This window comes from Cyprinodon tularosa, unplaced genomic scaffold, assembly GCF_016077235.1.
Source record: "Cyprinodon tularosa strain WSP-4 unplaced genomic scaffold, ASM1607723v1 ctg312, whole genome shotgun sequence".
Lineage (NCBI taxonomy): Eukaryota > Metazoa > Chordata > Actinopteri > Cyprinodontiformes > Cyprinodontidae > Cyprinodon > Cyprinodon tularosa.
The window spans coordinates 930,396-957,087 of record NW_024039022.1 but is presented as its reverse complement, the minus strand read 5'-3'; the positions used below and the strand labels follow the sequence as shown (position 1 = coordinate 957,087).

General features: G+C 38.5%; 1 protein-coding gene across 1 annotated transcript in view; it reads right to left on the bottom strand.

Moving 5' to 3' along the window:
- The window catches only part of LOC119788235 (rab11 family-interacting protein 4B-like), a 57,761-nt gene extending 44,381 nt beyond the window's left edge, over positions 1 to 13,380 (bottom strand). The window contains exon 1 of the mRNA XM_038292441.1: positions 13,084 to 13,380. Coding sequence (XP_038148369.1) covers positions 13,084 to 13,161 — 78 coding nt within the window. The 5' untranslated portion in view covers positions 13,162 to 13,380. The remainder of the gene's footprint in view (positions 1 to 13,083) is intronic.
- Between the last annotated feature and the right edge of the window lie 13,312 nt (positions 13,381 to 26,692).

Genomic DNA, 26,692 nt, shown 5'->3' with positions numbered 1-26,692 from the left:
TGGACAGTGTGCAGCACAGTCCAATATCAGAATGGCTAGGGTTGCACAGCTTCAGCAAAAAAACACAAAATGTTAATACTGTAGCTGAAAATTAAGCCATTTATTGAAATTCATTCACATTTCACAGGCGATCTAATCTCATTTTGTCCATTGAAATATCCCAAACACTCTCTGCGAGCTTTAGCATCTGTAAGGCTAAACATTCACAACTACACAGAGAAGCAGGGATTTACAAGGAAAACTCATGCAGGCACTTAAAACATCCAGCTTCACTCCGAAAAGCTTCAGCTTTGAATTTGAAATGATAAATAATGTCTTAAACTGAAGAGCCAGTGCATGACACCACAGTCACACCCATATGTTAAGTTAGTGACCTTGGGGTTAAGAACATATTTATGGTTTTAAGACTTTTTAAGGACCCGCGGGAACCCTGCATACAACAGCCATACATGATTGCCACAGAAGTTAGACAAGTGCTAGAAAAATCATGAAGCAATGTCCAAAAAATATAATTTAAAGGTACAGTGGAAGATTTTTAAAAATTTTTGAGAAGACCCGCCCTCTCCACTTAAAAAAAAAACAACGCACATGTACAACCCCGTACCTGCTCCTGAGAAGCAACACCTATTAAACGTGTGCGAGAGCGTGCACAAGCCCATTTTGCCTTGTGCACGCTCTATTTAAAAGTTGCTGTTAGCATCGCTCATACAAGCTTACTTACAAAAAGAAGATTTGCAATCTTTGGACTATGTCAGACTCACCACCGGTAAGTAAAAATGGGGATGAGCACTCGTGGTCAGGGCATTGTGCTTGTGTTCAGTGAGTTAAAGCCCCACTCCCACGGACTGCCACTCTGGCTCTCTGAGCAAAGACCCTTAACCCCACACTGCTCCCCGGGCGTCACACAATGGCAGCCCACTGCGCCCCAAGGGGATGGGTTAAATGCAGAGAGTGAATTTCATTGCTTTGATCTTGTGACAGTGTAATGACAATATACATGAATTCCAAAAAGACTGATATCTAGGAGGACCACTTATTCTGATGATCCACCCGGAAAAAGAACATCCTCCACTAAACCTTTAATGGAACGTTCAAATATGCAGATGCTCTCTCTGCACAGATGAAGGTTTGCTGAATTCAGTATGCTGACTGATTGAAGCGGCTTTCACTGACTGCTAACCAACCCTCTTTGCGGTTCATTTAGCACTTAAACTTACTTTTTGACCACTTGTTGACAATAATATTGCTGTTTAGTACGGATGGGATGATTTATGAAAACCGTCCGAACCGTTCGGTTCGACTGTCTCGGTTCAGTTCGCGTGTGTTGCGTTCGGTTCATGCGCTGCTTCTTTATCTCATAGGCGAAGCGTTTACACTCCAGAGCAGAAGGTGGCGGTACTGCGACCAAAGCCAACCACCGGTAGTAAACAAGAAGAAGAAGAAGCGAAGCAGCTTAGCCGGGTGTAGCAAAAAAAAATCAGTTGTTATGGAGAATTGTGAGGGTATGGTGAGTGGGAAAGAACAGGAGTTGGAAGACGCGCCAGCAGCACTTTATAGGTCTGCTGTATGGGAGCGCTTTGCATTTAGAGTGACCTACGATGATGGCGGAAAGAAAGTTGTGGATAAAAGTGCAACAGTGTGCAAGCATTGTGCAACACGTTTTGTTTATGCTAACAGCAACATGTCATGCTAACCCCTTGGAGATGGTAGAGAGCATGCGCGAGATGATTAAATTCAAAGCAGCAAAACATACAGAAATGATCCAGGGTTTCCGCGGATCATTTAAAATAATTACAATCCATTATTTTTTGGGGGATTTTTTCATTGATTTCATAAATTTTTATGGGATTTCGGTGTAACAATCAACATATACCGAATCGAACAGAACCGAAAACCGTGACCATGAAACCGTGAATCGAACCGAACCGTGGATTTTGTGAACCGTTCCACCCCTACTGTTTAGAGAACTTAACTTTTATCCACAGATGGTGAGAGGAGCAGTAAGCATAAGACAGACAATCAAGCAACATCACAGCATAAATAACTAACTTTATTGTTACACTGTGGCATACTGAATATAATTAATCAACATACCAGTACTTTATAAAATGGTAAAACTGGAAAAACAAGATATTTTAGGAGATATGCTTCATTTCTTCACACTTAGACCGATTCAAAACACACTGAATATATATAATCTACTTCCACTTATCTGCCAAGGTGGGGCTGGTGCCTGTCTGCAGCAGTTTATGGGCAAACGGAGAGCAGGCCCTGGTTAGGTCACCAGTCTACCCCAGGGCACAGGCACACAACCATGCACTTACAACTAAGGGCTATTTAGAGACACCAATCAAACTAACAGTATCCAGAGAGTATCCATGCATGCACAGACAGAGCATGCAAACTTGATGCAGAAACATCTTAGATCAGGAATCGAACCCAGGATCTTTTTATTCAAGGTAACAGTGCTACACACTGCGCCTTCATTCAGCCCCACATTCACAATAACATGATATTTGGCAACTAGAAATAGAAATATTACTCTCCTCATATAATGGACATCCATAAGACATTTGTTTTATCCATTTTAAAGTAGACTAAGAACACAGAGAAAACTGATCAGTCTGATACAGCTGCAGAGAGCTTCAACTTTCACACCAATATCTGCTCCTAATTGAGTCTTTATATCTGTCAAGGTAAAAGGTAACATGTCAGTCCGTTATAGCTCACCCAGTTTTATTATGGGAAATAAAAGCCTGATATGCTTCTCCGGCCGAAGACTCGCTGACATCACTTAACAAAATCAGCAAAGAGATGTTTGCAGCTCAGAGATCAGTTCACAAATAATAAAAAATAGCAGCCTGGCTATGATAAGAAGATCCAACAAAAACTCAAAGTGGAAAACTAATCCTTATGTTTTTAGTTCAATATTGAGACAAATGTTTATCTCTGACATTATTACACATGCTTCAAAATGTATATCTGTTTTTAGATGAAGTTGCAAACTGTGACAATCTATTCCTGTCAGCTAGGTGATAAAATACGACACATGGATGTGATCACAGGGTAACAGGCAAATTATAGTATAGTATAAGCTGTGGCTACTGTTCAATCCGCAAAAAAAAAAAAGCCTTAATCAGAGCAAAACACAATTTAAACACATCTAGAATCTGCCGCTATGAATAGAGACTCACGACCTACTTCCGCCCCCATCAGTTCTGTCCATGCTGAGTGCTGAGGATCAATACCAACTCTCTAACCTGAATATCTGGAACAGTAAAGAGGCCATACAACTGTGGCATGAAGCTCAAATTCATAACTTTCATAATTCACTATTACCTGCTGCAGAATGTAATGCATGTCTAAGATTGAAATATATTCCAGATGTTGATGTTAAGGATTTAACGTCAACAGAAACTATTTTTACTTGCCCAGTATAATGTTTGATAAATATAGTTCCAAATATTTCTTTTTGTATATATATCAATGAAACATGTTTGTTTTTTAAATGTTTTTTGTAATTCAGTATTTTTTAAGTTTCCAGGTTCCTGGTGTGTATATGCATGCGTCAGATAATGAACTCAAGCCTATATTACCGTGTTTAACATGTTTTTCAATCCTTCCTGCACATTCTTTTCAAACTAAACTTTGCTTTAAACTGTTGTGTGCTTGGGAAAAATATAAATTGTAATGTTAAAAATCTAAAAATACACTTGACAGGTTAAAAACTTAAGATAAATCACAACACAAAAGTCAATGTCACAAATGAATAACTTTTATTTTAGAGTCACGGTATGTTTATACAAGATAATACTATTAATATAATGTGACTTTTCTAGAGAATCATTATACATAGTTATTTTATACAGGGTTTCCACAGTCTTACATAATTCCCTGACTTTTAACTGACTCAGGATTAGTTTCCCCTGACAAAATAAATGCAGCAACAAGACAATAATATTAACATAACAGGTCACCAATGTAACATGTTTAGCTCTATAACATTTAAATGCACCTCTCCAATGGCTAAGAGGAAATAAATTGAATGAACATTTTTTAATGTATGACCTGCATCACTGTACAGAAGACTGCCATATGATAGAAATATTTACACTGTGCGCATGGCACACAATTATGCCAATATTCCTAATCCCTGACCGATAATTTTTAATCTAGGGTTATCTGGGTGTTGGGTGAAATGGGTGGAGGGTAAAATAGGTGGGTATGTTACTGTACATACATTGTTTTGCCTTGTGGTTGTTTTTTAGCCTGCTAAGTCAAAAAAATTATTCACGCCAAATACCGGACAAAAATCACGCCATCTGGCGCAAATCACGTGGCTTTTTCAAATCACGTGAGAATGTGTAAAAAACAACAAAAATAGAGCCTGCAACGCTTCTGGGTCGTTTTTATCGAATGTCTGTGATTTTAAAGTCATTTTGAGTGATAATTTTGTTTTGCAAGCATTGCACTTGCCCGGCAGGCAAATGCAATGAAATTTGTACTCTCCCAACAATAAAAACTACTTGCCCCGGGAGATCGGGCGATGGTTAACATCGAACCCTGTTTTCTATTCGAAATGAAGCAAAAAAAACAGTTCAATATTAATGTGAAATACCAGACACCAGTTCTCTGGGACATTTGAAGCTTCTCCCTTCACCAAATCATACTGCAGTCTCTGAAGAGTTTTAAAGAGCTGAGATCTGTCTGAACACTGCCCTCATTCTGAAACTGTTTTTTACAGGATGTTCAGAGAGCACATTTAGATTAAAAGGAATTATTTAGCTTGTAGCGCTTTTAAAAGGCGTTTCTCCTGTTGCCTACTAGTTGCACAAGTATGGTAACTAGTGATTTTGTCATCTGGTCAAATTAAATGGGTGTTAAGCAAGAAAAACAAAGGATTTAACAAAGGAGGAGAGATACGTTTTAGTGAACCATCAATAAACGAGCAGAAGAACCTTCATCGACTTATCGACTCGCTGTGTTGAAGCTCTGATTTAGTGTGAGTCAGCAGGAAAAGGATTGAGCAGGAGAAGGATTGAAAAGAGTGAGATAAAGGAAAGAAAAGATGGAGGGATTTAGAAAACGACAGAACGAGAGCAGCAGAATCTCCCTGCCTGTGTTTGTCAGGCAGAGTAGAGAGACTGGGCATTTCTCTGCAGAGGCGTTTCCCGCATCTCTCCCTCTTTGTTCGTTTATCCGCTCTGCTTTGCCATTCTTTTAAGCTCCTGAATTGCTGCCACAACAAAACTCGGACCTGAAAAAGGTGCAGCGTTTAACCTCTGCCTCAAAAGCCAGAGTTAAATCTGGTTGCCTCTGAGTCCTGGATCTTGTCAGATGATTTAAAAAGAAAAGCTCTAGGACAGGACTGCCTTTAAAGCTTAGCTGAACACTCAAACCGACTTTAAATCCAAAATCTACATGAGGGAATTCTTTAAAGCAAATATGCAAGTCATTTACACATTCCTCTGTGTCTGTAGGCATTTAGTCACATTTTAAATGACAAGCCGGCCTACAAGAAAACCTGAATGAGTTTCAATAAAATACACCTGTCAAGTTCTTGTTGTATAAATGTACTGTGTTAGATTGTTTTTTATATGGTTTAATTATGTATTTATAGTTTTATTGACATATATATTCCTGGCAACAACCCCACACTGACAAATTAGTAAAAATCAAAGGTTTCATTTGAATATAATTCTTTAAAGTGAATAAATTCCCAAGTCATGTATACCACCTTTGGTACAATTATTGGTGCCCTGAATAATCCCCTTTAAACTAATTCAGTTGAAATATTTTATACATTTTAGACTTTTTAAGTTTGGTTGGTTGAAATATTAAGACTTTACTGGAACCAAGTGCTTTTCAGCAAGTAGCACTCAAACAAAGGATTAAAACAAAAACTTTTGCCCCCTGTTATGTAGGATGGAGGCTGTGTGATGCTAAGGGCCTTTAAAAACTTGCTAAAGCCGGTGGCAAATTGTAACATCCGGAAAATTTTAAACAAAAACAAAACAAAAAGTGGAGCCAAACAAAAAAAAACAATAAAATGATTCATCACAAAGTCTTTCAGCAGGATAATAATCAGTAGTATAATAATCAGACAGTTCACAGGGCACAAAATCCGACCTCTTAAGCCAGGTATTCATTGTGCGATATTTTCACCATTGCAGGCAGCTAAAGCTCAAACTATACAACGAAACTGCAGGGTTTAAAACTTCACAGCTCATGATGCACATTTTCTCGCTGTTCGGCCCGAGGCTTTAATGCGATCTTACGACAGCCGACTGAATTTAAAACATGTTTGGTTTTCTCCCAACCTTACGATTCGTGGGATTCTAATCGCCCATCGTTACTCCCTGTATGCTACACGACGCATGATGAAGCTGAAACTCGGCCCGATTGAAAAATTCTCGTACCACTAGAGAAATGACCCTGAAAAGGCAAAAAATCGTACAGTGTATGGCCGGCATTACATGCCCCATCTCAGTCTCCACACCAATTAGCCATTAAAAGACACTGTAGGGTGAGCTATAGAAAGGAGATTGAGATGAGAAGATTAAGGACAGCGGATGATCAAGAGGTTCTGCCAAGATCCATCCAATCTGGTCAAATGTTAAAGCAGAAGAAGTAGAAGTAGAAAGCACGGGCAGAGAGGATGTGGATAATTGTGAGACAAGTGGTTTGTTGCCGTTTAATTTAGGATTATACAACTGCTATAAAACAGGAATTCATCTAAAAGCTTTTTACAAACCTTTACCATAAGTGCCAATAAAAACCTTCAGTAATGCTCTAGAGTTCCGTCTTCGTACTGATTTTCCTAGACAGGCTGATAAAGAACAAAACATCCTCAGCTTGTGTTTGGGTGCATGCCATCTCCCTTTGGATCCATATCATAATGCTTCTCTGGAAGGGAACTCGCTTCGTAAGCGCCAGCACCCTCAGGCATCACTTAAAGAGGAAATAATGACTCACATGTTACAACCACCATGCCAAGTCAACACTCTAAGAAACTTTGGTTTCAGCAAACGTCCGACATCCAAACTCAACAGGGACACAGGAAAGCTTTGAGAACGTCTTTTTATATTACGCTGAGGCTGATTTGTGGATTTGTTTCAAGAGCAGCAGCCAGGTAGCTGCTTGGATTACCAGGAATGCTGGACTGGACAAAGGACAATGTAGGGAGGTACAGCTGAGGAGACTGTTCTCAATGAAACCCAGTTAGGTTACACGCGAAACCCCCACATGTCAGAGATTATACACTTCTTTTACTCTCTCACTTTTTAAATTACTTTAAAAAAATTACAGCTGCAACTAATGATTGTTTTGAAAATCGATCAATCTGTCGATGATTTTTTTCAATTCTTCGATTAATAATCAGATAACCAACGGTTCCTTTAAGAAGACTTTTTTAACTATATTAAACCAGGTGAAACTAAAATGTTTCCACTTCAGTAGTTCTGGATTGAACATATTGACGTACGAAAAAGTATTTTTATCTTAAATGCAAAATGTTCCCAATTTTAATATAATTACTGCTCTAAGTGTGTCGCTCTGTCAGCTTAAAGCATGTTTAACAGTCTGTATACTCTGTGAATGATTAATCGATTACTAAGTAAGTTGACAATTATTTCAATAATCAATTAATCACGATGAATTTGATGAATTGTTTCAGCCCTAAAACAATTACTTAAAGGATCAAACAGCGGTTAAAGTCATCAGACGTGTTTGAATCCAAACAGGTGTGCGAGAGCATGTTGGGATATGTTCACATTCTAAGGCCGTTAAACAAGGAGAACTTGAAATACGTCCATCTTGTGGTGTCAGTGTCCCCGGTGCACAGTTTGTTATGCGTTTATTAAAGAGGGAAATCCCATGCTTGACAGAACTTGTGAAGAACATTTAGCTGTTTCTTTCAGAGCTGACTGTATGTGTAATGCATCCGTCTAGAAGGCTGAAGGGTGTTGTCTTTTCCGTGATATTCGTGCCATGAGAGCTTTCAACGAACGGCGCTGACGCTCTCCTGCGGGGGCTGTCAGGCAGCTCACCCTCAGCCATTAATTGGAGGGGATCAGGGTCCCATTCGGTAGATTCAGCCCCTGTCAGTCTTTTAGCCGTTTCTTGAGAACTGTTTTGGGCATCAGATCGAACTAAGAATGTAATAAACCTGCAGCTGTGTAAGGACGTGTCTATTTGGTCTACATAATGTTGCTTCTTTTCTCTCAATGCCAAAGTGTTAGAAACTGCTGTAGTGTGTATTTGAGTCTTTTCTTTTTGTCGTACTTACTACAGATTGACCTCCTTCCACTCAGGCTTTGCACCGATTTAATCTCGTTATTCTAGTACTGGTGAACATGCTTTTCATTAACAGACGCACCAGGCTCAGAAGCAGTCCTCTTTAAGAAGAGAAAATCAAGTTATTTTCAATAGATTGAGGTAAGGAAGCAGAGAAAATCATTTTCCCTGGAAAAGCTGCCAGAGACTGTTTCAAGCCTGAAACAATCACCAGTGAATCTTCTGCTCTGGTGAGGCAGACCAATCCCATTATGCAATCGCCAGTCACAGACCTGCTGTATTCAAAATGACAGAGCAGGTTGACGTCACAGGTTGCTATTAACAATACAAATAAAGTTAAGCTTCCAGGATCAAAGCCCCATGCTTAGACTCTGTTGAAGAAGGAGCGATATGTCATCTTTTCTCCTGTGATTTACTGCATATTTAGCAGGTTTTAAAGCTACTATCCAGGATTTTCTCTACGTTCAATTAACTTTGTTGTAAATTGTAATTTATATGGTTTAACCACAAGCTCCCAGGCAGCAGACACAGAGGCCCCTGATGACATCACATAAGCCAGGGGGAGCTGGTCAGGGCTCTGTTGAGCAGGGGCAGCCTTACTATAATGCTAAGATAGTTAACCGCCTTGGGGCCCCTCCCTGAAGGGGCCCTGAGAGTCAGGGCAAGAATATATCATCAACTTCTGCTCGACCCTGTCCTTACAGTGAAAAAGACTAAACCCTTAATAACATAAAACACCTGGATGTGCAGTGTGCTGCTTGAGGAAGCAGATCTAAAAAGGAGGGATGAAGAAAAAGGAAAAAAAAAACAGAAAAAAAACACACTTCTTGTCTCACTATCTTTGCAGGGCCGTTCTATTGACTTTACGATTATTGTGATGATCGATTAATCTGTTGATTTTTTTCGGTTAATCGATTAATAATCGAATGAAACCAGAATGAAACCAGTTGAAACCTAAACGTTTCGACTTGTGGAGTTCTGGATAGAGAATATTGAGAGAAGATTTTTAATCTTAAATACAAAGTTTATATATTTTTTCTCAATTTTGGTATAACTACTCTAAGTGGTTTCCTCTGTCAGCTAAAGGTTTAAGAGTCTCTATACTTCAATTAATTATTAATAGATTACATAATTAGATGATGATTATTTCAATAATCAATTAATCATGATGAAGCTGATTAATTGTTTAAGCCCTAACCCTAACTATTATGGATTCATACCTAAGCCTAAACTAAACCTAAACTCAATTCACACCTTAGTCCTAAACGTGACTCCTGACCCAAAAACAGCAATTCTCCATATGTGCCAAGCCCCAAAATGAAATGGCAAAAATCATTTGAAAGCATTCAGACTAGTTTTTTATTCCATATAATCACTACCTGCTCCTCCATAATGTAATGAGTGAAAAAAGAAAATGATTTCATATTCTATGTGCTATTTCTATGCACACAGCTCTTGGCTGTTTAAAATTACAACACTGAAAAGTAAAAAGTTATAGAAAGTATTTACAAATGTAACTCTTACCCGTTTACTATTTATTTTTCACCAAACATGCCATAGAAACTAAACTCACAAGGATAAGGTTTGTCTAAAAGGAAAACATGCACTGCTATTATATTAATACTGTTTTAATTAGTGAAATATTACAGTGAAAAGATGAAGATCTACGAAATGTCAAAAATGAGACACCATGTTATATTTAAACCCAACAAGTTAACATCTTTTCCTCTATAGAAATTGGTAATGCCAACCGTTGCATTTCCGAATTCTCCTGAGTGATGCCCGACTGTACACGAGTGAATAAAGTGAATGTGATTGGTTGTTTATCAAGAAGGCGGGATTGTTGTGGTGGAAGGTTCGCAAACAAGTTTGGTTGACCCCGCTTTGTCGGAAGCATCTTGCTAACCAGTTAGCAACTTAGTGTTAGTAGGTTCCCAATGGGAATTACATTGGGACCCAGTAGCACTAAGAAACGACACTGTGAAGGAACGCTATGGACAGCGGAAACATGCAAGAGGAGGAGAGTTTAGTGTCGGAGGTCGTGGAGGAGTCTCCTCCGTCATACATTTTTTATTTAGAGGAGGAAATCGAGGACAAAGATGTTGTGGAAGAGGACGCCAGGGCGGCAGAAGCTTGGTTTGGTGTAGAAGGCTTCCAGCCGTACATGTTTGAGCCCTTGCCTCGTAACGCTGCCAGTTCTGTTAGCTCTACGCCTGCTGAAGACACAGACGTCCATCCCCGTGAACACTGGGACGGAACTCACTGGTAAAGGAAAGGATTCTTATTTTTTATTTCAACCGTTGCATATATTAGCTGCGACATATGAATCAAGATGCTATGTTGAAAAAATTTGATTGAAAGATGACCTTTGATATATGATTGGCCGAATTTAGGTGTTCAGGCTGACATATAACTAACTGGCCTGCAGAAGATAACGAAGAAACACCCCCACAAATTTTAAGACAGGATTTTTCTACATTTTTGGACAATATCGTCTGATAAAGAGTATATTTATATACATGTTTAAACCAGAATGATTTGACATTCAAATATGATTTCCCTAAGACATTAAATCCTTCACTAATAACTACCATTCTATATGGTAAATGGTAAATGGTAAATGGCATGTACTTATATAGCGCCTTTATTCAAGTTAGGAGACTTGACCAAAGCGCTTTACACTACATTCATTCACCCATTCACGCACACACTCACACACTGATGGTGGCAAGCTACATTGTAGCCACAGCTGCCCTGGGGCTCACTGACAGAAGCGAGGCTGCCGTACACTGGCGCCACCGGGCCCTCTGACCACCATCAGTAGACAATGCAGGTGAAGTGTCTTGCCCAAGGACACAACGACAATGAAAGTCGGAGTCGGGGCTTGAACCGTCAACCCTTCGATTTCAGGGCAAACTCCTACATCCAACGCCACTGTCGCCCCACACATGAACAACAACTGACTGTTTTAAAATGTTATTATTTTGGCAGGACAATAAAAAGTGGAATAAAGGGCTGAATGGATGGCATTACAACAAAAGTTCTTAAAAAAACAAACTAAGAAAAATAAAATAAAAGAGGCACATCCATTGAATCTAGGGCTGCAGAAAATATTGTGACTTTTATCACAGATGAACATTTTGACTCCCGTAGCTCCCTCCCAAGCTGGAAGCAGCTGAAACCCCTCTAATACAGCACAGGTACATTTCTGTCTGAGGTGTAGCTACTAGTTTGCACGGTGCACCCTGGGGTGCATGCCCGTGGATTGACAGCTCCCTCCAGACAAATATGCAAACATTTTTTCAGATGTCGTGAATGGGTTGTATGTTTACTAACTTATGCTTTAAAAATAAAAAAGTTTTAAAACAAGTGAGGAAACTAAAAACAGAACAGATTCAATAATTGCTGTTTTACTAGCAATTTGCATCAGCATTCATCAAATTCAAACCCTGGTGGTTGAGCCAATAACAACTCTAATGGATCTCAAACACCAGGTGAGTTTTTAATCCAACATGGTAACTACAAGCACAGCCTAAGAACAGTTTTTGAAACCTCTTGTAATGTCACTAAACCAAAAAAAAAAAAGGAAGCAGAAAAAAAAAAAACATTTTTGTGAGCTTTTGGGAATATTTGTGTTCTTGCAAAACTCTGCGGTAGAAATTTAAAACTTCATAACCCAGCAGGGTTATGATCATCAGTAAATAATCACCAGGATTTCTGCCACTTATGTCCTAGCTCATCTAAAGTTTTAATATCTATAATTAGTAGGTAGAAAATAACTTTGAAAAGTAGTTAAAATATGTGTTTAGAAGCAGCAGGGTTGGGAAACTCTTTCTTGTAAAAAACTCCAAAAGGTTTTAAATATGCACCTCATATCTAGGCATAGTATTGACTTTATAAGCATCGTATTCAGGGCTGAAACAAGTAATCGGATTAATCTATTAGTGAAACAATCGTCAACTAATCCAGAAATTGATAAATCGTTTATTGGAGTATAGAGGCTCTAAAACTGACCTTTAGCTGCTGGAGCGACCTAAAATTGTCCCAAAAAATAAATTTTGCATTTACGATAAATAAAAACTTGTTGGTCTGTCTATATGCTATATCCAGAAATCCTCAAGTGGAAAAGTTTTAGTTTCACCTGGTTTAATTTAGCAAAAAGTCTATATTAAGGAACCTTTTGCTATTCGATTATTAATCGATGAATCCAAAAAATTCAGAATCAGAATCAGTATACTTTAATAATCCCAGAGGGAAATAACTTAGAACAATCAATAGATTAATCGATTTGCAAAATAATCGTTATTTGCAACCCTAAATGTACTGCTTGTAAAGCAAAAAAAAAAAAACTTTTTTTTTTTAACACATTCATTCCTCTTTTTTTCTTTCCCTACTATTCCACCTGGCTGAGGGGACCCCAGCCTGACACTTTTAATCCCCAGCCATCCTCCCCTGCTGTTGCCTGAAACCCTAATTTCCAATTAATCACATTACCATCAGTGAAGATGTTGAAGTAAAACAGAAGAGGAGAAGAAAAACAAGGAGGAAAGAAGACACTGATGGAAGGAGTGAGGAGTGGCAGGCTGCAGGGCAGGGTCAACTATGTTTACCAGCCACATTCAAACACAAATAGACCCCCCCTTGATACTCTATACCCCCTCAACACAAACAGTTCAGCAAAAAAAAAAAAAGCCACCAATGACCAGATTCTGGTTTTGTTCTCATTCTGTCAAGTAACATTTCATCACACCCACATTTCAGCATGCTGGGCGCATTCAGGTCTCTTACCCCGGTGACTACAGGGGGGGGCCCATGTTCAGCAGCCTCCCTTTCTCCACCGCTCAGACCCGCATCCACAGAAGTCATCCACCCGCCCTGCTCTCCAGGGTTCAGTCCGGCTCTCTCTCCACACACAGGTGTTCCTTCACAGGCGAGGGATAATCCACAGACTGGGTCCCCGGTAGTGGTACCGTCCTGGATGTAATACAGCTGCCTTTCTCAGTCTCTCACACACAGACCGAACCCTCTCTGCACCTATCAGACACTTCCTCTCCGCCGCTGACTGGTTCGCCGGCTGCAGTTGAGCTCAGATCAGGCAACAGTTGAATTCGTAGTTTCGCCCCTTCGCTCCCTCCTCCTCGCAGGTGGTTGCTTAGTAACTGGGCGACGTGGGCGGAGTCTGTGAGGGTTCTCACATTGCTGCACACTCTGCTCAGGCTAGGGGCTGCCGCCTACTCAGGCTATATTTGCATAGAAAGCCCTGCCTGCGCCGCTCTCTGTCTGGCTCCGGAGAAAAGGCCAGCGCCTGTGTGTGTGTGGGCCGAACAGAGAGCCCTCAGTGATGCAGCAGATTCCTCTGCATCAATCACACCAACTGGGGGGAGATCGAAAAGGCAGCGGGTGGATACTTGGTTTATTGCAGTTCATTTTACTCCAGAATCTCACTTGCAGAACCATTCCAAAGTATTCCTGCAATTCATTAAACTTTATTATATTATTTTCAGGGGTCTGCTCAGTAATGCTGCTGCAGTGGGTAGCACTGCTGCCTTGCAGGAAGAAGGTTGTAGGCTCGATTCCTGGCCTGGGATCTTTCTGCAGGGACTTTGCATGTTCTCCCTGAGCATGCGTGGGTTCTCTCCGGGTACTCCGGCTTCCTCCCACAGTCCAAAACTTATGACTGTTAGGTTAATTGGCTTCTCTAAAATTCTCCTTAGGTGTGAATGGTTGTTTGTCTCTGTGTTGCCCTGCGATGGAGACAGGCACCAACACCCCTTGTGACCCTATTCGGGATAAAGCGTGTCAGAAAATGGATGGATATTTGTCAGATTAAAACAACAGAGCTTCATGTGTTTTGTTTGAATTTTATGTATACAAATTAAAGGGGAATGCTGTTTTTTTTACATTTGTCCCTTGATTTTACGTTATTACATCATGTTCTACTCACCCATATGAGTTTTGTGTCATATGGAGCCGTTCTGTAGATATTCCGTTAGGTTATATCCAAGTAACGTCTTCCTATGGGCAATCAACTTGAAGGCACTAACTGAACTGTTCATAATTTATCATTTATGGTACGCCAGCATTCATAACATGTAGGCGAATCGCTGTCCCCCAGACATCCGCGGTTATATTTTTTATATTTATATATTTTAAAAACATAGCGGCATGTGTATGACGTCATCTGCGCGCGCCGGCTACCATTCATTCATCCTGTCTGCTGAACTGCTGCTAGTTTTACTCACGTGCCTGGAAGATGTCTAGTGCTACGACCACAGATGATCTCGCTCTCCAAATGGAATTGAACGATTCAGATCAGCTAGCCGAATGAATAGAAGGGGTAGAGCGTAGGCGCCTGTGGCAGCCTGTCACAACTCCAGTCCGGTGCGCAGATGAAAAAAAAGAATCAGGAGTGCAATCTACTGAAAGAAACAGACATTCTCAATACTTTCCTTTGATTAAGGAAGTCAATAACATTGAATGTTTAACGTTGTTTAAACAAGAAACCAGAATCAGACCATACCAACATGAGATAAGAGCTGGAACTAGCTTTTTTGTGGATATTTATTGAGTCATGTGATATTTAATTAAACATATATATATTTATTTATCTTACAAAATTTTTTTGATTAAAAATTACAAGTTAAACCAGAAAGCCATGATACACACTTTCAGAATAGGATGCATCATAAAATTAAAGGGGAACTTTGCTCTCTCATTTAGTTAACTACTCTAATGACAACCTTTATATTTTCTTTTGACTTTCAAAAAAAAATGTTTTTATTGTATTTTTTTGGTAACTCCACAACTTGTGTATGAGTTAACTGTAGTAACTTAATCTCTATAATTATGTATGTTTATATTTTTTTTCCGCCATGTCTTATCTCAGCTCCACACGGAATTCCAGGATTCCTTTCGACCTTTATTCGTGTTTATAGAGTTTTTATCAAGCCTCTCATATTGTGAATATTTCCTCAAACTCCCTGAACCAAGTTAGAGGCAACATAACAGCTCAGATTTACAGCAAGCTTTTACATGAAGCATTCATGAGTGCATTTATAAAACAAATGTCAACCAGTCACGTTAGATAGCAAAATTCTAACTATAGCTGGTTAACAATTAATATTAAACACTGAATTTTCCTGCCTTATTTATTCATGGCTTGGATTATCTGTGGCTAAGTAGGAAATGTAATATTTAAGATTGTAATCCAGGAACTGTCACACTGGTATTTCGCTGCCTACAGTATGAAGGAACTATTTTATGTGTTATGTAAACTTAAATATTTTTCAACTGGTACAAGTGTCAAGGCTTCCTGTAGAATTAATCAAAAAGCTCAACTTAATTTTATACCCTTTTCCATCCAAGGTAATTTTTCTTTCATTTAAAATGATTCAGGAATCTGTCTTTGGGTTAACGCATATATGCAAAGGTTAACTAAGGTTTCTCCACTTTGTATTTTCTTTCAGTTATAGGACTTAGCAACCCTTGGCAGGGGCTGAAAGCAGCTGGGCCAACATAAAACGCAGTTGAAGTTGAAAGGAAATGTCATGGATCTTATCATCTCACCATCTCCTACTTACTTCCCCTCTTAAATGTTTTAAGTGTGGATTTCCTGACTCATACTTTGCTCATGTCTTCGTTAGAGGTGACTGAGTTTTGAAGCTTGATGCAGGGATTCTCAGAGTAACAGAATGGTGAGGAAAAACATGCTGAGAGGAAAGATAAAGGAAAGAGATATGATCCCACCAAAGGCAATAAAACCTAATTATGTGGAAAGGAATGCACCCCTCCTATAGCCTCTCATTTCTGCCTCTTTTTAGCTCCTTACTTCTTAAAGTAGTTGGCTGCAGTTCAGCCTATAGTCTGTTTGTTCACTTGCAATTTGTAAGCAGGTTGGCCCCGTTCCTCCTGACCAAAGAGGTGATTTAGTATTCCATTCATGCCTAACTATCTCATTAAGGTGAGAATCCATAATTTTGGATTAAGCTGTTTTCACACACAAACTTTCAGAAAGCAGAAATGTTCAGGTACGTTAAAAATAAAATAAGATAAAACTTCCCCATCTTTTTGTAAATCCTGTGAAATGAGACATTTAACTGGAAACTTAATCTTATATTTTTGTAACACTTGCGGAAGTTGTTACTCAAATCTTCGGGTATAAACTTTTTTGTTGTTTTGTGTGCCTTATTTGCTGTAGGGGGTTTAAATTGATTTAAAGCTGTCCTGCAGGGGTTCCCTTAAGGGAAAACTTTGGCTCTAATTCATCACATTCATCACAATCAGATTCAGAATCAGATATTTTTGCCACGTAGGTTTGCACTTCCAAGGAATTTGACCTGGTGTTGATTGTGCAGACAAATGAGATGTATATAGATAATACATAATCTATACATATATTCAATATAAAAAATACAATATACTATATATAATATACAGTATATAGCCATATATTATATGCACAGTAGGCTGTAGGTTAATGTAACACACAATAAGACAACATTAGATTAAAAAAGTGAGATTAGTAAGATATTTTTAAAGACTAATAAGCACTAGCTATGAAGTTCCTCTGATTTAACAAATTATTCTCTTTGCTGATGTTAAAATTAATGAAAGAGTTACTAAACCGAATGTAGAAGCATAACTCTGCCCTCAGACAAAATTTTAAAACTTCAAAAGAGAGGATTGCCTAGAGCAGGCATCCCCAAACTCGGTCCTCATGGCCCCCTGTCCTGCAGGTTTTAGAGGTTTCCTTGCTCCAGCACAGCTGATTTTAATTGAAAGCTGATTAACAGGCTTTTGGTCTACTGCAATCATTATAACCAGCTGTGCTGAAGCAGAGAAACCTCTAAAACCTGCAGGACAGGGGGCCTTGAGGACCGAGTTTGGGAATGCCTGGCCTAGAGATTGGCAACTCATGCCATTGAGGGCCAAAGTCCTGCAACTTTAAGACGTTTCCTTGGTCTGTAAATTATTATAGCTTCTTCCTCCTGTTTCTAGCTCCTATCCTTTCAGCTTTCTTTGGGTCAACTGAATGAACACTATAGAGGGTAAAAAGAAGACATCTGGACTGCTAAATCCAGACAGCCTTTAGCCGTACAGATGTTATGTCAGGACAGATGCATACATGAAGGGTGCTTGTCAAATTTGTAAATACAGCCTTAAAGAAAAGAACTATGGAAAACAAAAAAATACATAAATGTTGAGAATGGCTAAAGCTCCTTATTATAAAAACCAAAACATAGTAGTAGATGTAACAATAGTGTATAGGATTTTTATAAAACTCCGTAAGGTAGGCTATTTGCCTATATGACCTGTCATATGTGGCGGATAGGTGTGTTACATGGTTTCTATGCACACTAAACTATCGATAGGAGGTTCCTGCAGGCACTGTAGTCAGCATTTATCATAACGGCCTAAGTACAGGTAGTTATGTAATTATTTGACGCAGATTGGTGTTGCACTTACCTGGCCTAGAGACACTCACAGGAGCGTTTAACTTTAACTTTAACTGACACCCTGACAGCACTTACTCTGCTGCTAGCTAGCTGGTAAGAAAAAAAGGAGGTCAAACAGAGTAGAAAGGGATCAAATCACACTGAAACTGATCGGAAGCAAAAGCACAAAGAATGAAACTTGGAGGAGTACTTTTATAGGGAAGCTTGAGTTTTGAGCTTTGAGGAGAAAAACCTGAGATGAGAATAGGCATAGGGTACATGCGAAACTAGAACCAGCAACTTTTATAAAACATCTAAAGAAAAAAAAAGGAAGAATATATTCCATATTATAGAGATATTAAGTTACTATTTCCCACCAATATGAAGCTTTATCAGTCATATTTCTGGTAAACAGCACTGTACACTTCTGCCATGAAAAAAAAAAGACTGCACATGCTTAGTCATTTCTATGGCTTTCAGAGAGAAAAACCACAAAATCGTAACTGGAAACTGTAGAGTAGCAGTTACTTCCTCAATTTTTTTCTCGCAATTATCTATGTGATGGTGATGCAGGCAAATGCAGCAAAAACAGGAACACAGCTGATTTGTGGGGCTCGATTGCCTGCAAAGTCTTATGGGGACAGCAACGTTTTTTCTGTGTTCTGAACTGTAGAAAATTTTATTTCTCTGATTTAAGGTTAAAAGGAAACAGCAGCAATATAGAATAATAGAATATATTCTGATAGACTCATGCTGCTCATTTGTCATTTCCTATAGCATGGCTTGTCAATTTATTGGCACATATTTGACTTTGATGTGAGTTAAACCAAGTTACTGGGTTAATGCCTATAGGAGAATCTCTCACAGCAGTGGGTAATTTGATTGCATCTCACATGATCAATATTGATTTTATTTCATCCATAACAACATAACTCAGCACCAGTATTATGCCATCTGTAAATAATGAATTACATCCATAAAGGTTTTATGAGTTATTAATGCAGAAAATGTGCTTTAAAGCTGAAAAAAAGTAAGTGTAAGAAGCAGCAACTGAAAACATGTTAAAAGCAACATCACCCCTACAGCCTTCAGAAGGATGTTACTGGTCTTAGATTGCTACAAGGACAAGAAGACCATGAAAAAAAGTGGTAATGTGGAGATGGGATAATTAGCAAACATGTTTTACAAAACTAATGTTCATGGGTTGCAAATGTTGGCTAACGTTATCCTATTAGAGCTTGCTAAACTAACTGAAAAATATTTGTTTACAATCTACCAGGAGGTACCAGGAAGAACCACAACTTGCACACCTGCAGATATGTTAGTATTAAAATAACATCATGCAGCAACAAATGGAAACCTTCCTGGTTTGACAAATTAATTTGTTTACCTGGACAGAATGTCGGCCTCGGAAGATGGCCGATCACACTGAGTCTGGTTCTGCTGGAGGTTTCTTCCTGTTAAAAGGGAGTTTTTCCTCTCCACTGTCACTACAAGCATGCTTAGTGTGGGGGATTGTATTTGAGTCAATGAGTCGATGCAATCAACTGGTTTTCCTTAGATAGAAAACTTTGAATCAATTTGACTGGATGATCTGGTTGAACTGTAAAGTGCCTTAAGAGTGACATGTGTTGTGAATTGGCACTATATAAATAAACTGAATTCAACTGAATTGAATTGAAAACATTATCCAGCATCAGGGGAATAATGTGACATCATTTTATGGAAATGGTTAAAATCAGCAAGATTTAATTTTCTGCTGTATCTTTCCAATTTGCTCGTTGATACATCATTGATTAGAATTAGGTTTTTGGCAAAGATTTAATAAAAGAGATCTCTTTAAAATTGTACACAAGGAACAGTTTTCATTATCAAATAACAATAAATGTAATAAAGTTGTTATAAAAATATTCTTCTTTACTTTCTAATGACATTTATCAAGGACTGTTTTAAATAAAAAAGTATGGACAATGAAAAAGCAGGAACTTCATTTCTGAGTTAAACAATTGATCACACTAGGTTTAAAAATTAACTGCAAAGATAGTATATCATGCAATAAAAAATCAAAGATAAATTTTAATTTTTATTTATTAATAATAACTAACAATATGTTTTTTTTTATTTGCCTTCAACTAAACTCATAGAAAACTAGAGTTTTTGGAATAATATTCAGACTTCTTCACACAGCATTAGACTCTCTGTTTTCGTGTTTTGTTTTATGTTTTTTTTATATGCATGTATTTGTTTTAATCTATTTATTTTATTCTATTTGTTTTATTAAGTTAAACTTCTATGTTTTAATAGAATTTTCACTTTACTTGGCATGTACAGCACGTTGTGCCAGCGGTGGTTGTTTTAAAGGGCTTTATAAATACACCTGAGTTGAGTTGAGTTAAGCAGTATATTTATGTATACATCCCGTTTGGATTGCTGTTTAAAAGTGGAAATATGTCTGATCTCAAGATAACCTCCATAATATCTAAATAATACTGACGCCAGCTGCCGGGTGTTTTTTCTTAACCCATCCGCAGAATGGGAAAGATAAGAAAACAGGCCAGTCAGTATAGCCAATGCAATTCACTTTATTCTTTTTTAGTAATAAAGGGCCACTTTCTTACAGATGTCACAACATAAGACTTTAGAGGACTGTAATGTAAATCATCACAGCGTTATAAAGGGTGTTCTTTGTAGGCTAAGTATATCTTCCTAGAAACAGACTGCAGATCAAAGCCTGAAGCATAGTACATAATTATGTTATCATCCATCCATAAAACCATGATAAAGAAAATCTTTGATAGCTGGGTTCAGAGCGTTAAGTGGGGAAAATCTAACATCACAAACCGAGACGCTCACTGTAATGTCAATCTTTAATAACTGCTTAATTTGCAGCTGAGATAAAAACAGAAGAAGTATCAACAGCTATGAACTGGACTGAAGCACAGGTGGGAAATCCAGATCCATTAAAGGAACATCAGATGAGTCTCATGCAATATAAATGCATCTGTAAAAATAAATTACAAAAATAAAAAAACACAAAGAGAAGAAGATTGAGAGTTTTAGCCAGATTTGATAATGGCACATCAGCTGGTCAACATACAAGCTTTTTCATTTATGCCTGTAACTAAGCAAAGCTAGTATTTCTACACATAGGTTTGCCACGGCATGAAAAAATATCCTGTATCTGAAAAAAGCTGGAATTTGTTCCAACAAAGAGACAGACAAACAAAACAAACAAACAAAATAAATAAAATCATTCAAGAGATGAAGCCTAAACAAAAGGAAATTAGCATAGGGTTTAAAAGCCCTTTGGTTGGTTTCACAGGAAGTTTTTCACTTGCAGTTTACACCCTTCCCTTTAGCTCACATTTCTCATTTATTTGGGGAAAAAACAATCATTGACACCTGCGAGGGTTTTGAGTTTTAATGGGTCTGATCCTCTTTGGTGAAACACCTGCTGAAACTGTTTACACAAGCTTAAACTTCCTTTGTGGATCTGTTGTAACTCTCCGGTCGAGGCAGTGTGTGAAATTACGTGTTGACTAAGTATCTCTTTCATTTGTCTACCTGAAAACGACGTGGCAAACCTTACAACAGCCACAAAAGGGTGTTGTCTGAGCAACAACATCAACAGGGTGGTTAATGATGATACACCCTGTCTGAAAGAAAACAAAGTGGTTAGATACATATCTTCAACGTAAGCTGTTTTAAGTGAAAAAATAAAAGAAATATGACAATTGTGACAACACCCACCAATGTAACTTGGAGCGTCTTCTGATACAGAAAAGATGGCTACACTTCTAATCCATTAAAATAAAAAAAATATGTAAGTTAAGTATGTAAGTAAAGAAAGATTAAATAATGTAAAAACAGGCGATCGCTGCAATAATGTATTAGGGAAAGTCGGCTGTGCAGGAAAAGCAGCTATATTTTAACAGGGCATTGTGTTTTTTTTTGTTCTTGCTTAGTTTTGTTTTGAATAAAAAGATCAAATGACTTACCTAATATATTGGATAAAAACTGAGTGAGATCAAGTAAGACACAGTTTGTACCAAAAAAAAAAAAATAATCATCTGATGATGACAGCTGGACGATTTTTAGCAGCACCAGTGTGACTGGCTGATCAAAAACACCATATTTGACACAGAGATGCTATAAAAATATAATCATTTACTGCTCTTATGGATAAATCTAAATAGATTTAAACTTCTGGCAGCCTCCTACTTGCACAAAAAAAAGAAAAAAAAGAAAAGGAGATCAGAAATTGGCCAGGAAATCTCTGGTCAGAGAATCCGTATCAGGTATTATAAATTCTCATCACAGAAGGATTAATTGTTGCTCTATAAATGTCCAAAACCAAAACATAGTTTAAAGGGATCTGTAAACTAAGTGTATTATAAACGATGTGTGTAATAATAACATGGAAATTATATTCTATTAACTATATAAATGTATGTCTAAGAGCTCATGCTTCATGTCCGCCTTCCAGATGCTCCTGGCAGGAGGTGACCTCTGTCCAGTGGTAGACGATCCGCTTCAGTGGCCACACAAACATGGCTGCAGAAAGAGAAACTCCACAAAGTCAGAATAAGGTCATCTAAACTTCCAGAAAAACTAATGAAGAGGAACAGCTGAAACAAATGCCATGAAACCACAGTGTGCAGCTTCCTCTCAGGCTCCAGTAGTTGTTCGGCTGCCCCTGAAAAATGCCTCAAGCTCGATGTGTAATAACATGCAATATGCTCACACCAGAGATTAGATGTTGGCCTAAAATAGTTAAAAAACAATCTGATATAGTTGCAATACAGAGAGTTGCATAATATTTGAATTAAAAACACAGACATGCTCGCCAAAGTTATCAAAGTACAATAAAACACAGAAGTTATCAGAAAGTAAAATTAGATGAGGCTGTTCAGGTTATTTTGTTTAATGATACTAGCAAACTGGACCGCCCAATTTAAGGCAGTGAAGCACAAAGGAAAGAAATCAATGCATATGAGGGGGTTGAAAAAACAGCACAGGAAGACATTAGGGTGAGATTGTAAAAGCACATGACAAAATGTATGTATGACTCAACTATTATTAATCTCACATGCTCCATAGGATCTGTGGGCTAGCTGTGTACAAGGATTAGTGAAGCACATCAGTAAATGTGGAGAGAAACAGAGAGATAAATGGTCTGAATTTGAGTTAGAGATCTCTCAGTTCATTAGCAGTCTGCGGTACCAGGGTAATGATGTCAGCTGGATGCCACTGTGTCCTTGACTGTCATTGATGGGACTGCAATGCCTTGCTTTGATTCAACTTTCAGTGCCTGTGTGTGTGTGTGGGTGTATTATGCACTATAGACGAGAGACTCACTATGCCTCTGTTTTCCAAATCAGTTCAACATACTGGCACAGTGAATCTCCTTGAATGCATAAGTTTCTGGCACAACTTCACTGACTTCAAAGGTCGATGGAGAGCGTAAAGAAAATCTGGTGGAGTAAAGACTCTGGAAATGCTAAAAGTACTGGGAAACAACTCTCCACTGACCAAGGCTATTTGGCTCATCTGCATTGGTCAGTGAATTAAGTTCTTTCTTAGTAAATAAATATCCTTGCCAGATAATAAGCACATTTAAAAGCCATAAGGAAACCAACGGGAAAGGGAACTTTTTTTTAATAACAGTGACAAAATCAAAGGTTCCAGCATTTTTTTTCCTTCGTTGACCAGTGGCTTTAATAACAGGTGCCTTAAAGTCAGCCACAATACAGACTCTCTGTCATCCATCAGTTTTCATGCGGTCATTGAAAGGCCAGCAGCTTACATGGAAGTGTGACATTATTAGTGTCACTGTAATTAATCACATCTGTCCTCATACCAAGCAAAGCACCTCATCCACTGATCCATTAACTACGGTCTTTTTATGGTCAGCTCTACCTTAAACCTGCTCAATTCTTTTCATGTTCTTTTTTCTTCAGTTATTTATTCTCCTTCATTACAGGTGTGTATTTGTTCCAATATCTTTTTATAATCACATCAGATATGAACGGGGAACAATTTTCATCTATACAGTGATTTAATGTCTTCTGTAATTGGTTTATGGTCAGGATTGCTTGACTATGGAGACAAAAATCCTAATCATATTTACTTTGATCAATACTTGAATTATATTTTGTAAATTTGGAGCAAGTTTCACGAACTGATCCACCACTATCAAAATGATAACAGTAATTTCTTACTAATTTTGCTCTAAACAGCAAAAGATGATAGAAATAATGACGTTTAAAAAGTATTTACAGTTCCTGAAATTTTTACTCCGCCAGGTTACAAGCATAATAATTAATTTATTTTCCCAATAAGATACAGTAGTGTCATGACCTTGGCACTGATGTCTGGTCTGATTACTCATTTCACTCACCTGCTTAGCTCTGCGCAGTTCTCATTACCGCTCATCTGATTCACCTGCTTCAGGCTAAATTTAACCAGCATTCAGACCAGTCATCAGTGCCACATTATTTAAAGCCCATTGTGAGATGTTTTCGAGCATTCCTGTGTTTTTGATCTGCCTGTCTGTGTACTGAACCTTGATCTCTTTCTTGACTCCTTTCTGGATTCCCCTTTGGCATTTCTATGGATCTCTGACCTCCTGGCTCTGACTACCAAGCATTTGACTGACACCAGCTTTGGCTTGACCCTCTGGATTATCCTGCCTACCTTTGTCTGCTTGGTTCTGATCTCCTACATGTCCTCTGAACGACCGATACATCAGCGTCTGGTCGGCGCCTGCTGCGTCATGTTGGCAGTCAACGGGCTGGAACCAACCTCATCCTCTGGACTCGGATTGGAATATAAGACCAGGTTAATGACTCACTAATTTATTATCATCCACGCCAGAAAGACGTGGTCACTAACCTGTTTTCTCCTCCTGCAGAGGTTCCTGCCTTAGACACCGACTCTGTTCACTGCTGTTCTGTTTCCAATAAAAGTTAAAATAATTCTTTTTGTCCACTTCGAATACTAGGTCCTAGTGTGCCGAACCTGAAAGATAGCTTGATAGAAAATACTGCATAATAAGATAAAAGGGTAAAGTTGCACTTTTTTTTATGCCAACATGTACTAACAGTTTGGAAGAAAATTAACTGATTAAAGTTGTGCAAATTTTTGGTAAGAACTTCTTAACCTTTTTAAGTTAACTTTTAAACTGTATGTTTAAAGTTGGTAAAGACACTACTGAAAACAAAGTTCTCTCTACATCCACATCACACAAAACCCATTACAATATGTTACAAGCTAAAAAGTATAAGTATAAATACTTTTAGGGGCTATTTTGTGGTCATGACGAGGTAAAACCACACTTGACAGCCTTCCAAACAGTGTTCCTGTTCAATATAACAATGGTTTTAGTGATTATTGTTATTTCTTCATAAATTTTAGGTTGGAGATACAGAGGCAAAGGGAACCCATCACAAACAGAGTCCAACAAAGCGAAACAACAGATCACTCCAGACACTCGCGATAATAGCTACAGTTTAGAGTCTGTTTATTTAAAGAAAACAGACGTTAACCTAGCTTCCTCGTTAGACCTAAAATTAGTTGACAAGGTGCCTCAATGCGTAACTCTCCCTATTGAGAAGTCTTACGTCATGGAGGAAGACTAAAATACATTAAAGGTTCTAAACTCCAACAGCATAAAACAGGGTATGACTCATTAGCACGAACCACAGAAATGGTGGCTGCTAATGACTTAGCTAGCATTTCCCTCTGGTCTCAGCATAATTGGTGAATCTAAAAGACAGCCTGTCATTTTGTTCCATCACATCACAGTAAATGCTTCCAAGTGTGGCATCCCATTATGTAAGATTTCCATGGCTGTCAGTGGTGGCATCAATCAAGCGTGTGGCTTTTCAGAGCGATTTCACATTAGCCTCAGGTTATCAGACACCAGATGCCCTCAAATGCATACGAGCTGCATGGAGGAAACATGCCCCAAAATCTTATATGTGAGGGAGACGATTTTTACAGAAATGTCGGTAAGAAACACCCAATTTGCCTTCTGAATAATTGCACACAAGGGGTCGCTAACCTTTTTGAGAATGTGAGCTACTTTATACTGAGTCAAGCGGCTACCGATACTGACCTATAAACTGGAAAAGTCCTTTACCAAAATTTCATGTATAATAAACAGATTTTTAGTGTCTTTTACACTGAAAAAAGTGTTCCTTCAAACTAATGCTTTTCACTCTAAACTAGATAAAATTATCGATTTGATTGTTTAACTCAATCTTTTTGCATTTTGAGACATCAAGTTTGATTTAACCTGAAGTAAATACACGTAGAAAAGACCCAAAACAAAGTTTTTGATTCCTCTCAATATGTATATATCTATTCATGGCCTGCAGGTAATTTTTTTTGTTTGAGTCAAATGTGAACTGCGCTTTGCATGCAGTCAGAGCACGTGATCAAATCCAAGTCCTAGATCATGACAGAGTGGGCCAGTGGCTAGCACTGCTGCCTTGCAGCAAGAAGGTTGCGGGTTCGAATGGAGTTTGCATGTTCTCCCTGAGCATGCGTGGGTTCTCTCCAGGTACTCCGGCTTCCTCCCACAGTCATAAAACATGACTGTTAGGTTAATTGGCTTTTCTAAATTCTCCTTAGGTATGAGTGTGTGCGTGAATGGTTGTGTTGCCCTGTGATGATCTGGCAAACTGTCCAGGGTGTATAGAGTTTGTAAAATGGGAAATGGTATATGTCGGGAGCTACGTTTTCAGACAGTAATTTCAGCTCAACTTTCTCACCACGGTTCTTTGAAACAGAGGGTCGTAAGAGAAAAAGTGTCTACGAAGTTTATAAGAAGAAAAGAAAGGCCTCAGAAGTGGCAGATATATCCCGGAATGCTTTGCGAGGAGAGCTCTCCTCTCAAAGCATTATGGTATTTGCTGTCACAGCAGCCCGCTGTCACCATAGGCTGTCGCTATCCGACA